General features: G+C 37.3%; 1 protein-coding gene across 2 annotated transcripts; it reads left to right on the top strand.

Moving 5' to 3' along the window:
• Positions 1-2,961: 2,961 nt before the first annotated feature.
• On the top strand, positions 2,962-10,768 carry LOC143672165 (uncharacterized). Of its 2 annotated transcripts, none has more exons than XR_013169652.1 (3): positions 2,962-3,379; positions 6,522-6,608; positions 8,718-10,768. XR_013169652.1 is itself a non-coding variant. In XM_077147051.1 (3 exons), exons 1-3 carry the CDS (start codon positions 3,171-3,173, stop codon positions 6,803-6,805), a joined length of 366 nt encoding a protein of 121 aa, XP_077003166.1. In that variant the 5' UTR covers positions 2,962-3,170; the 3' UTR covers positions 6,806-10,768. The 2 variants fall into 2 exon arrangements, 1 of the variants encoding a protein (XP_077003166.1); XM_077147051.1 differs by having other exon boundaries at positions 6,736-10,768.
• Positions 10,769-12,758: the final 1,990 nt, after the last annotated feature.

Raw genomic sequence — 12,758 nt, 5'->3', positions numbered from 1 at the left:
AGGGTTTGTAAAAATGGAAATTATTGTTAAAATCAAGAAAGATTTAATGAGTCTAAAATGACAATGTTTTCTTGGACTCTTAGGCTGTTCTAATGAAAAGATATAAAAAAAATTTTTTTCTAAATAATTAATTAAAAAGCAAAAAGTCTGTGTTTTATCAAAATAACTTATATTAACTTTTATAATGTTGTTATCTATATAAAAAATACTAATTTTCTCCTGGATATCATTATACTGGCAAAAACTGCTTCTTGCCCTAAACCAGGTGGCTTAATCTATTAATCTAAATACTATTACTATAAATGAATCTATTACTGACTAAATAATATTCAAATCATATAAATACCTAAATTCCTTTAAGCCAAAATACTTTAATGCTTTGTCCAATGTTTATATAAACTATATATGTATAAACTAAATTTATCCCAAGATAACCATGGCTTATATTGGAAGCAAATCAAATTTGAGGGTTAAATGCAAGGAAAAAATATACTTGTGGAGTCTTTTTTGTTCACCTGATGTTGCCATTACATGCAACTGATGTTGCTATCACATGACCTTGGTAAAAAATAGTTAAAATGTACACTCTAGCTGGGAGGACTGGCTATCCCCCCAGAAGGGGGTGTACTTTAATAAAGATATCTAGGTCCCAAGAAGCTCCTCTTGGTCCCTAGCCAGTTCCCAGAGGACTCAACTGGGCCTGGTCATGTAAGCAAATCGGAATTTGGCCACTATTGTGAGAAAATATCATAAAAACTGCATGCAATAAATTTAAAATTAGCAAAAACGCACAACCAATTATAAAGAATCCACATTCTTGCATTCCTTTTCAATCAATCCAATGAATTCAATTTTAAAAATCTGGTCATTTACATGTCACTATTGACACTCTGCTTTCATTTTTGCTATCTGCCACTTTAGGGATTCCTAATTATATGTTACAAAACTTGTTTGATATTTTACAAGGAGATTCTGATTTATTAAGCAAAAGGCAGTTAACAGCTGCAGCTGAACGAGAGTTACAATTAATTGAACAATGCATTCAAAAAGGACAGCTTGTTCAAATAGATCTAAAAAAACCTGTTGATTTTATTATTTTCTTTACCTTGCAATCTCCCACAGGCCTATTTTAGCAAGATGGTGTTTTAAAATGGATTTTTTTTACCAAACAATTGACAAAAATGTTTAAATACATATTTGCAAAAGATTGTCTCTTTAATAGCCAAAAGTCACCAAAAATATTATCAATTAAGAAGTCATGATCCTAATCGCATAGTGTGTGATCTCACAAAGGAAGAGGTTCAAAGTCTATATATTTTCAATACCTCTTGGCAAATAGCATTAAATAATTTTAAAGGACAAATGAATAATCATTTACTATGTCAAAATAACAATTTTTAAAAATGAATGCATTGGATTTTGCCTAAAATAGTTCCGGCTTCCCCGCTAGCTGTTACTGTCTTTACTGGTAATAATATTAATGGGAAAGCTGCATATGCCACCCCAGTGGAAAACAAATTAAAAAACTAAATTAGCAGCTGTAATTTAAGTATTACAAAGTTTTCCACAATCTCTTAATATTGTTTCTGATTTGGAATAAGTCTGCCAAACAGTTACTCACATTGAGACAGCTTCTTTGTTTAAAAGAAATGAATTGTCCTGAATGTTTTTACATTTACAAACATTAGTCAAAAGTTGAATTACTCCCCTTTTTATCATGTATATAAAGAGCTCATACCAATCTTCCAGGTCCTTTATCATTACAAAATCAGCAAGCAGATACTATTATGGGGGTAATGCAAAATCCCACAACATTTCACAAATTAACTCATATCAATAGCAAAGGGCTGTGAAAGAAATTTCCATCTTTATCTAAACAACAAGCTCAGGACATTGTTAGGACTTGTCAAACCTGTGAATCTTTAAATGCACTCCCGTTTGCATCAGGGATTAATCCTCAAGGTCAAAAAGCAAATGAATTATGGCAAATGGATGTTACTCATATTTCACATTTTGGTAAAATGCAATATGTACATGTTATCATAAACACTTGTTTTCATTTCATCTGGGCTAGTGCACAATCTGGAGATCATTTTTGCCATGTTCAATCACATTTACTTAATGCTTTTGCTGTTATGGAATGCCCTCAATCCATTAAATAGACAATGGTCCTGCTTATACAGGAAAATAATTTCATAAATTTTATACTACTTTTAATATTACTAATAACACAGGAATTCCACATAATCCCTCAAGGCAAGGAATTATTAAACGAGCAAACCGGACGCTAAAGTCTATGCTGTTAAAACAAAAAGGGGGAGATGATGATCAGGATGATGTTATGAAAATATGTACACCAAAAGATCAATTAGCAAAACCACTGTTTACTTTATATTTTTAAAACCACTGTTTACTTTAAATTTTTAAAACATTTATGATAATTCATCAGACTCCTGCAGGACAACATTTTAGTAATTTGGAAAAGAAAAATGATACAACCCAAACAGAACTGCAGCTGTAGCCAATCTATTGGAAAGATGTTAAAGATGATTTATGGAAACCAGAAATGGTAAAGGTGTGAGGGTAGGGGTTTTGCTCTTGTCATTGCAGATGATGGAACCTCAGTTTGGATTTCCTCGAAGAGAATAAAACCCAGACATGTCAACCCAGATGAAAATAACTAAATGAGTAATGTATATTATAGTGTAGCAGGCAGGCCTTTCCGTCTTTCTGGTTTAGCTGTGCTCTCTGTGAAAAATCTCCAAACCCCCTCTCCTTGCAGGCAAGCTAGATAAGGCACATTTCCTGGTATAGAAACCCCCTCCCCCAGCCTTCAGGAACTGGTAAAGATGCACGTAGGCAAAAGAAGACATTCCTGGGGTGGGGGTCCCTCAACGGTTCAGCTCTGGGCCATTCTCAACTTAAATCAGCCAATTGTGTGCCTTGTCTTTAACATGTAAAAAGTCTATAAAAGCTAAGGTTGCCTTTTGTTCAGGGCTCAGACTTTTGAGGTGACTTATCTGGGCCCTCGCGCACATGAGCTAATAAAACCTACTTCCCGAAACTGCGGATCCTTAGTCTCAGCCTGTTCTAACTTCCCGGAATGTTCCTGGAGGCCTGCAGCTTCATTCCTGGTTTTCGCGCTACATTTCTGGGGGCTCATCTGGGATATGAGGCAGGTGTACTGTCACCTCCCTCGCCCATGGCGGTGGCGGCGCCCTGACTTGAGACCCAATGGAATCCAGTGCCGGCAGCGGGGCATTTCCCCGTCTCTCGGATTCCTGAACTCCCTGGATGGGGCCCCTGTCACCGCCAGAGCGGCAATGGATGCGGGACAGTTTCTGGAACCAGGTTTCTGGGAGCACCGCCCATCTGTCTGGTAAGCACCCGGGTGCATCAGTTTCAGCCCCCTCATAAAAGGCTAGGGGGGCCTGAGTGGAAGGGGAGCCTGATCAACTCCAAACTACCTGAGTACCGGTCTCCAGTTGGAGGACCAGGGAAAACGGAAGTCTTCAGGTTCGGTTCTGGAAAGGGCGGTGCAGGGAGGGGGGGAAGTCTTGGAATGTGTGTGTGTGTGTGCGGAATTGTGTGAATGAAAGGAAGTCCTGGGCTGCGCACCAGGCCATGAGTGAGTTCGGATTCTGCAAGTTTGTGGCAAACCTCTTATGGCTCAGGGTGAGCAACCCTGAAAGTGGTGGGGGGGCTGTCTGGGGGTTTAGATTCCCAATGTCCCCATGGGGGAGCAGACAGACTGAAGGAAGTAAGTTTATTCAAAACCCTTTGCTGTTTGTCTGCAAGCCCTCCCACTAATCATTGGTGCTGCAGATGTGAGAGGTGAAGTCAGTAAGACACAATTGAAGTGGATGATTTCTAATTTTAAAAAAAAAGGCTTTCACTAATGACTGGGGAATCAAGCTGACCCCTGACTGACTTAGGAAACTGTATGAATTAAAGTGGACCACTTTAGAAAGAATAAAAAGAAGAAATTTTCTTATATTACATCTTATCATTACTCTGTCTTATAAAGTAAATCTTACACATTTCAGGGTAAAAGGAAAACATCTATGTAAGGGTTTTAACATTGATTTCATAAAAAAAATCTGTTCTGTATGTACAATTAACGTTGCCATTGTGTAACCTTGGTAAAACAAACAAAACAGTTAAAATGTGCACTCTAGCTCAGAGGACTGGCTATCCTCTCGGAAGGAGGTGTACTTTAATAAAAATAACTAGGTCCCAGGAAGCTCCTCTTGGTCCCTAGCCAGTTCCCAGAGGACCAAACTGGACCTAGTCAAACAAGCTAATTAGAATTTGGCCACTACTCTGTGAAGTTATCAGAAAAAGAGTTAAAGAAGAAAATATGTTATGAGAAAGGGACAGTACCTCATCAAAATCTTGTGCTTTGCTATATATCTTAACTAAGGAAACTCTGAATGCTATTCCCAAAATTGCTATGGATTTTTACTAAAAGTTATAATGCTGCTTCTGAAATTCTCCAGTACTTCTCTTCATGTGGTAATGCCATCTTACCTGGTGATGTAACTATGCTGGCAAAATCTATTTTTATAAAACTGAAGTCAGTGTTGTCCGCGAATCCAAACCTATAAATTAAATAGCCCCAAATATCACGTTGTCTTTTATGCACAAAATTGGCACTGGGAGCAAGATTCGCATTTCAGCATGGCTTCATGGTAATAGAGATCAATGAGACAAGCTTTACAAATTTATGCAGAAACTGTGGAATATGTTCTTCTAAATATTGTGATGCTTTATTAGGACCATACTTGATGAATTGAAAGTTGCTGTTTTCTTGTCTTTTTGTATGCAGAACTGTTTTAAATTTAAATATTTTGTCTCCCTGGGTTATACTTTCTGGTGCTTTAAGACATTTGGGAAACTTTATGTCAGTAGGCCCTCTTCAAAGTTTACTTAAAGTGAATTAACAGTAAGCCATGGGCTTTTAACATAGATTAGGAAATAATGTCATCTTTTTTAGGGAAAAGATCTTCTAAACTCAAAATAAAATAAAAAAAAACAAAAAATCCCAGGATGGGATAATTTACCTTAATCCTCACTTGCAGAGGAATGAGCAAAATGCACAAGAACCTGTAAAAATTAGGAAAATAAAATAAAACAGGAGAAGCTTATGAAAAGGAATTGGTAGAATTACAGGAAAAACTGAATACTGCAGGATCAAAATTTTGTTTTTGAAGAAATTGTTTTAATTATCAATCAATAGCTGAGAGGGCCACAGTCCATATAGCCCAATATAAATGTAAGAAAGATAAGGTAAAATTAACAAAGGAAAAGTACATATGGTATTAGCCACTGCCACTGTGATTAGAACCCTGATAAATAAGATATTAATATATAGAATAAAGCAGATAATAAAAATAGCTTTAAATAAAAAAAAGGTTTGTCAGGAAAAGGAAAAAATATATATATATATTATCTGGATGGCCAAAATTGCTGATGTGGGGGCTGAAGGAGTGGTATTGGATTATGCAGATTGTATAAAATTTATAAAAATTGGCACCAACCCCGCCCCAGCATATAGACTGCTGTTTTAAAAAAATTTAATCTGCGAACTGGAAAAAGTTCTATCTTTCTGGCATTGGTTGCACAAAGATGTAATAAGCAATGCCCTGCTGACATTGTAGCTACAAAACAATCAACTTTGGTATACTTCATAAAATGGCAAAGCTGGGAAACATGGGAAACTGGAATACAGAGAAAGGAAAAGCCAAAATGAACAAATAACAAAAATTTTTATATGTTAGAATTTCGGTTGTGCATTAACTGGAGTATTTTGAGTATTGAACATTATTCTAACAAATTTAATTTTCATAATAACTGTGTATAATGAAATGTTTGCTTGAAGTGATGACTTAAATTTAAAAGCTATAAAGGATATTTTTTTTTCCTGAGAGGAAAACAGTAATTTTGTCCTAACATGAAATAATTGGCCATTGCAGAATAAAAAATGTGAGACACTGCCTGAATGAATATAGTAAGTTATCAAAGGTTTGTAAAGGGAAAATTATGATCAAAATTAAGAAAAGTTCTAAATGAACTAAAAGAAGAGGTATTAAAAACAGTATCCAAACTCTTTAACTTTACCCTCCCTTACCTGAGGTCAAACCAGGAAACATGGTATGGGTAAAAAAAAAAAAGCTGTAAAGAGGAAAAAAATTAAAGAGGCTCCCTCCAGTCTTAATAGAAAGGTCCTTACCATGTTGTTTTAGTAATCCCAACAGCTGTCAAAACCGTGAGGAGCATCCTATAAATTACCACTCTCAGGTCAAAAGGGACACTGCAGACCACCTCTGGTAGTGCACCCCTGATCCTGAACACCTGAGATGCACCATCCTCCGAGAGCCACTGTCCCCTTCTCCATCACCCCGGAAGCTGACTGATGTATGCAGGGCCAAAAATTAGAAAATCAACACATGAACATCCCAGCCTGCTGGGTCTGTGGACTAACTGTCTTTTCTTGTTCTTTGTATTTATCTTTTGTTTAGCAGTTTCAGCCCTCCTGGAAATAGGTCTCCTGGAGTTCTTCCTGAAAACCAACTTGCCTCTAATTTGATGGAATCCCTCTTACCTGGGTAACTTCCTCCCCCCTTCCTAGCTGGTGCTCAGTGTGTGTGTCTACACTAATATTATAAAAAGATTTTTAGGATAGAAAGTAAGTCACTGTTTATAAGAGTTAAGAGCTTAATGTTTAACCCCAAGCTTGCAGACACAAGTCTATGAGGAAATGCAGATTTGGGATTTCAGGATCTGGAACTACAATAGAAGCTGAGATATGCAGATAAAGCACAATGAGGTATGAAAAAAACTTGCTTAAGGGAAATTAACATCCTAGCCTTAGAAGTATTTACTTCCTGGAACTTGTTTTTGCATTGTATAGCTTTTGCATGCAAACAACCTTTATCATCGTTCTTGCTAGTAAATAATTTTGTACTTGGTTGAAAATATGCCCCAGTATACTATAATCCCACCTCACCAGGTTCAATAATGCTGTTTTCATTACTCTAGGATGGCAAAAACTGAGAAAGCCTCCTGGGAGTTGGGAGCTGGTGCTAACTTTATCTCTTGCCCAAAAGTTATGAGCTAAGCCTTCACTGAAGAAAAAAACAAACATGGGCTTCCAAAAGCATGTAACCAAAGCTATAATGCCCCATGAGCAGGTGAAAAAAAAACCCAAAGCAGGTACTGGGCATAGAGGCCAGGGGGTATAGGCTGTCATAGAGACAGATCAGACCCTCTCAGGGGTTGTTACTGCTCCCTGACTTTCACACCTCATACCACCCTGCTTGGCCCTGGAAGATGGCTGGTTAGCCAAAGACAGGTAAGAATCCTCAGGGGAAGAACAACTTAAGACAGGCAGTCCAAAAGGGGCCATCAGGAAAAAAACTTGAGGCCAACAGAGGGAGAACACAGACCTTTACCCCCCCCAACTTCACCGGGGCCTAAACCCTGCATGGCTACATTGTTTCCCATGCCCAGCTCAGATCAGAACATACCAACACCTGCAGCAAATAAATAAAAATATATATAAGTGATGCTATAACCCCTCCCTAAAAGTCAGGGTAAGCATCAAAGGGGGGAAATGTAGCAGGCAGGCCTTTCCGTCTTTCTGGTTTAGCTGTGCTCTCTGAAAAATCCCCAAACCCCCTCTCCTTGCAGGCAAGCTAAATAAGGCACATTTCCTGGTATAGAAACCCCCTCCCCCAGCCTTCAAGAACTGGTAAAGATGCACGTAGGCAAAAGAAGACATTCCTGGGGTGGGGGCCCCTCAACGGTTCAGCTCTGGGCCATTCTCAATTTAAATCAGCCAATTGTGTACCTTGCCTTTAACATGTCAAAAAGTCCATAAAAGCTAAGGTTGCCTTTTGTTCAGGGCTCAGACTTTTGAGGTGACTTATCTGGGCCCTCGTGCACATGAGCTAATAAAACCTACTTCCCGAAACTGCGGATCCATAGTCTCAGCCTGTTCTAACTTCGCAGGACGTTCCTGGAGGTCTGCAGCTTCATTCCTGATATTCGTGCTACAATAAGACATATAACTTTATTGCTGAAGGACAGGGACATAGTCATACTTATTGGGTTTATATTCCTAACCCACCTCTGCTGTGGGCCCTAACATGGGCCAATCCAACTTTACCAAAATAATCTGAGTACAAGTTTAGGATTCCCAGGTCCAATAAGAAAACTGATGTCAAATTTAAGTCTTCCATTTTTAGAAAGACCTGTATGCATAACTATGGAAACAAAGGATACTTGCCTGTTAGATGGGAAGGAAAGTTGGAATGGATGGCAGTTATGTCATATAGATTGAGCAGTTATAATTAATGATTCCTATGGAATTGTAAGAGATGCAGCCCCTGTGGGGTCTCCCATCTCTAACTTGAAGATAGCTGAGACTATATGGACAGGCAAGCTAAATCAGGGTTTAATTCATGGAGGATAATTTGTGCCAAATTCATCGGATGATAAATATAGAATTAGTCAAAGAAATTGACAGAAAATTTTCCTAGGACTGAGACCAATTTTTATAGCCAATTCTAGTAACTATAACTTCTCTTTAAATAGCCATAAACACTATATACAAATATGTATTAGAGATCCATATATATTTGTTAAAGTTCATATGCATATAAGAAATCAAACTTCTAATTGTGGGAATTGTTCTCTGTTCACTTGTCTCCAAGCATTTATGTTGCAGGAAAATGAGACAATTATAGCAGCAAGGAGAAGAGGTATTTGGCTGCCGGTGCAGATGTCAAGATCCTGAGAATCCTCTCCAGAAACACGTATACTGATCCATTTGGCAAAAGAATATCTAAAAAAAACTAATAGACTAATTTGACTCATTATTGCATCTGTCATTGGAATCATTGGAAGCATCACAGTGGCTGCAGTACTGGAACTGCATTGCATCAAACTATGCAGATGCGGCATTGTTAGAAAAACACCAGTGAACTGTGGCGTAGATAATCTCATTGATGAACAAATTAATAATAGACTAAAGGATATAAAAATGACATTGGTTCATATTGGAGATCAAATGTATAATTTAAATTTTTTACAAAGTTTAAAGTGTAAATGGAATGAGAGCAGTTTTTGTATTACCCTCTTTTAACATATAACCTATCTGGAACAGAATGGGGAAAGGTAAAAAGGCCTCTTTTAGGGCTTTCAGATAGTTTAAGTCCCCAATATTTTAGAATTACAAAAAAGGGGTATTAGAATTATCTCAGAATAATTTACATGTAGCCTATGGAGGTAATGTTACACAATCACCCAAGAGCTAAAATCTTAGGTTTGGGGCTGTTTATACTCTTTCTCTTCCTCCACAGCTGTGTTTAACAACAAATAATCAGGCATATAACTTGACTGGCAGCCAATGATGGGTAAGACCCTTCCTTCAGAGCCTAAGGGCAACCTAAGACAGGCGCCAGTCACCTCTGCTTATAACCACTCTAAAAATGTGATTCTTGTTTTTCTTGGCTTATAAAATAAAAGGGGGGAAATGTAGGAGCCGAGGGTTTAAAACAAGACCTGCAGAATTTGCTGGAAGCAGCTGGCCTCAGGATTGTGGAAGTATACTGTGGAGATTGTTATGTAGAGCAGTCTGGGAGGAAGATAATGTTTACCCCAAATGGTTATGTTAAGTATTAAGAAAGAGCACTGAAAGATAAGAACTTTGCTCCCTCAGGAAATGCATGCATGCCTATTGACATCCTGTGGTATATAACCAGGATCTGGTTAAGAATAAAATTGTCTGAAGTCTGTCTGAAGTAAACTCAAGCTTCAGACCCCTGAGCCTGTCTGTGTCTTTCTTTCTTCCTTTTTTTCTCATCATTCCTTAATATCTTTCGAGCTCCGTTTCAATAGGAAGCAACAGATTTCTATGTCAAGTGAACAAAAGTCTAATTTGAATCACAAAAATACTCATGGCCCATGGCACCTCATTTGATTCTAAGACATGAGACAGTTTTCAAACCCAGAACGTTTGAAAGAAGGGAAGGCCACCAATCTTTAAGGAAGAATCCTGCTACACTGCCAAAATTTATATTAATCTTCATTTCAGCCTTCCCTGAAGGGATCCACAGCTTTTGCTAAGGTTACCAAGCATTGGGAAAAAGGAAATGATCAGACTTTTCAGGATTTTTAGACACTATCTCTTAAACAAAGCATTACTGTGGTCCAGTAGTCGGAGTAAGGGCTTACAAAGATCAGGCAATCAATGGAGTTTCAGCTCAGATGTGACTCACAATGAGTCGAGGGCATCCCCAAACTCCTATTATTTCTCTACTTTCAGAATGTGTACTTGGAATCGGCATGCTCAGCAACTGGCAGAATCCCCATATTGGTTCCCTGACTTGTGGAGTGAGGGCTATTATGGTAGGAAAGGCCAGTGGAAGCCACTAAAACTGATCCTACCTAGCAAAATAGTAAATCAAAAGCAATACCACATTCCTGGGGAGCTACAGTAATTAGTGCCATCATCAAGGACTTGGAGGGTGCAGGGGTGGTGATTCCCAATACACCCCTATTCAATTTTCCTGTTTGGCCTATGCAGAAAACAGTTGACTATTGGAAAATGACAGTGGATTATCATAAACTGAATCAGGTGGTAACTCAGACTACGGCTGATTTCCAGATGTGGTATCATAGCTTGAGCAAATCAATATATTCTCTGGTACCTGATATCCAACTATTGATTTGGAAAATGCTTTTTTTCTTGATAGACATTAGTAAAAAACACCAGAAATAATTTTATTTTAGCTGACAATGCCAACAATACATATTCACTCTAACTCAAGAGCATGTAAACTGTTCAGCCCTATGTCACAGTCTACTCCAGAGGGACCATAAATGGCTTTCCTTTCCATAAGACATTACATTGGTCTATTTATTGATGGCAATAAACTGATTGGATATAGTAAGCAAGAAATAAAATTTGAATTTATGGTGTGGCATTTGTGTCAGAGGGTGGGAACTCTATCTAAAATAAATTCAAGGGTCTTCCCCTGCAGTGAAATTTCTAGGCATCCAGTGCTGTCAGGCATTTCAAGATATCTTTTCTAAGGTGAAGGATAAGATGCTGGATCTGACGTCTCCTACAAACATAAAGGATGCAAAAGGGACATGACAACTAGCTGAATGCTCATTGGGTCAATTGACAAACTTAGATACAAATAATAGATTCAATTTATCAATGCTAATATGTGCACTGATGACTGTACAGTGTTTAGGTAAAAGGACAGGGTAAATGTAAGTTACCCTAAAATGGTTCAGAAAATAAACATACACACAGATTGAATGATAAAGCAAATTGAATAAAATATTAATAGATGAATTGGATGAGGAATTTTGGGGCATTTTATGCATCATTCTTATTATAACTTATTGGTATACTGAACTGGTTCCCTAAAGAACTAAAAAGTAAAGAATATTTCATATGCATGAAATAAAAGAAATGATGCAAAACATGAGGCATTATGTAATTTATAAAACAACTGAAATATTAGTTTGAACCATAAGAAATTGCCATTATTTTCAGGTCAAAAAGGATGAAATATTTGTTATTTCATAGGGTTGTCTCACATTGGTTATTTCATATTGTTTAATGCATTAAGGGAGAGCATACATTCTCTATTAATGTTTCCATGTGAGAGACTTTACTTGACAAACACCACTGGCAATGATTACTTCTCTCCACAGAAGACTGTAGAGAATTTGGAATAATAGTCATCATGTTTAATAATACTCTCTAAATTTTAGAGAGCCATCCTTCCTTTACACATAAACATGTGCTCTCATCTGCTTACTGAAGCACAGAAAGGTGCTTTTCTTTGCTGTTGTGGCCTAAAGTTATGACTAGATGATTAAGTCTGCATAACATACAGGTGAAGTATTAAAAGCGTCACTCGGCTGAAAGTTTCAAGCCACATTCACTAGTCAGTTTTATCAATAATAATCATAATTAGGTATTTTGAGTTGTGTCTGTCTCAACTGGTTCTAAACTCAGCCAGGGAGGATGGGGTTTCACTTGCTTATTTATGCTCTAAAATGTCAAATATGTAACACCATATATTAAATGAAAGCCACAAAGAAAAATGAATAGTTACAGAGTTATCATTGGAAATATATATTTTTTCAGATAGCAACTGTTAATAAGTAGACAAAGAACTGAATGTACAGAATTTGAGTTAAATAACCAGTCAACTTTGACTTAAGAGAAAATTCATTTTCTTCTCAAACAAAATAGAATATCCATAAAAAATGACAATATGCTAAAGTTTTCATAATATTATGAAAGTTGAAGAAGTTTAGGTACTTCCTCTCTGTAACCATTGGTAGCCAATCGTCCATGCTTCTACCCCAAAATTTGCCAATAAGGAAAGTGTTAATAGGTTCTTGGATAGTTATAAACTACATATAGTGCCAAATTTATTGGGAATTGATGTTTCAGGGCTAGTGGTGGGGAATGCTCACTGGTGACAGGCCCGGAAACATTATTCCAAGTACATAAGTGTTTTCAGCTGTTTAGATTCCATTTATTCTTTTCTGCTTTCTGAGAATTGCTCTCTAGTCTTTCTATTGCATAAACACCATGAACTCTTCATTGTGGATTCGTTTTCTACTTAAGCTATTAAGATACCATTAAATAGCAAATTAAAAGGTAGGAAGATAACCAGATGACCTTACAAGGCTAGCACACCCTTAATATGGAGGAAAATGCA

Source organism: Tamandua tetradactyla, chromosome X, assembly GCF_023851605.1.
Source record: "Tamandua tetradactyla isolate mTamTet1 chromosome X, mTamTet1.pri, whole genome shotgun sequence".
In the NCBI taxonomy this organism is placed as follows: Eukaryota; Metazoa; Chordata; class Mammalia; order Pilosa; family Myrmecophagidae; genus Tamandua; species Tamandua tetradactyla.
Note: the sequence above shows the minus strand (reverse complement) of the source record. Positions and strands in the feature narration are given on the sequence as shown.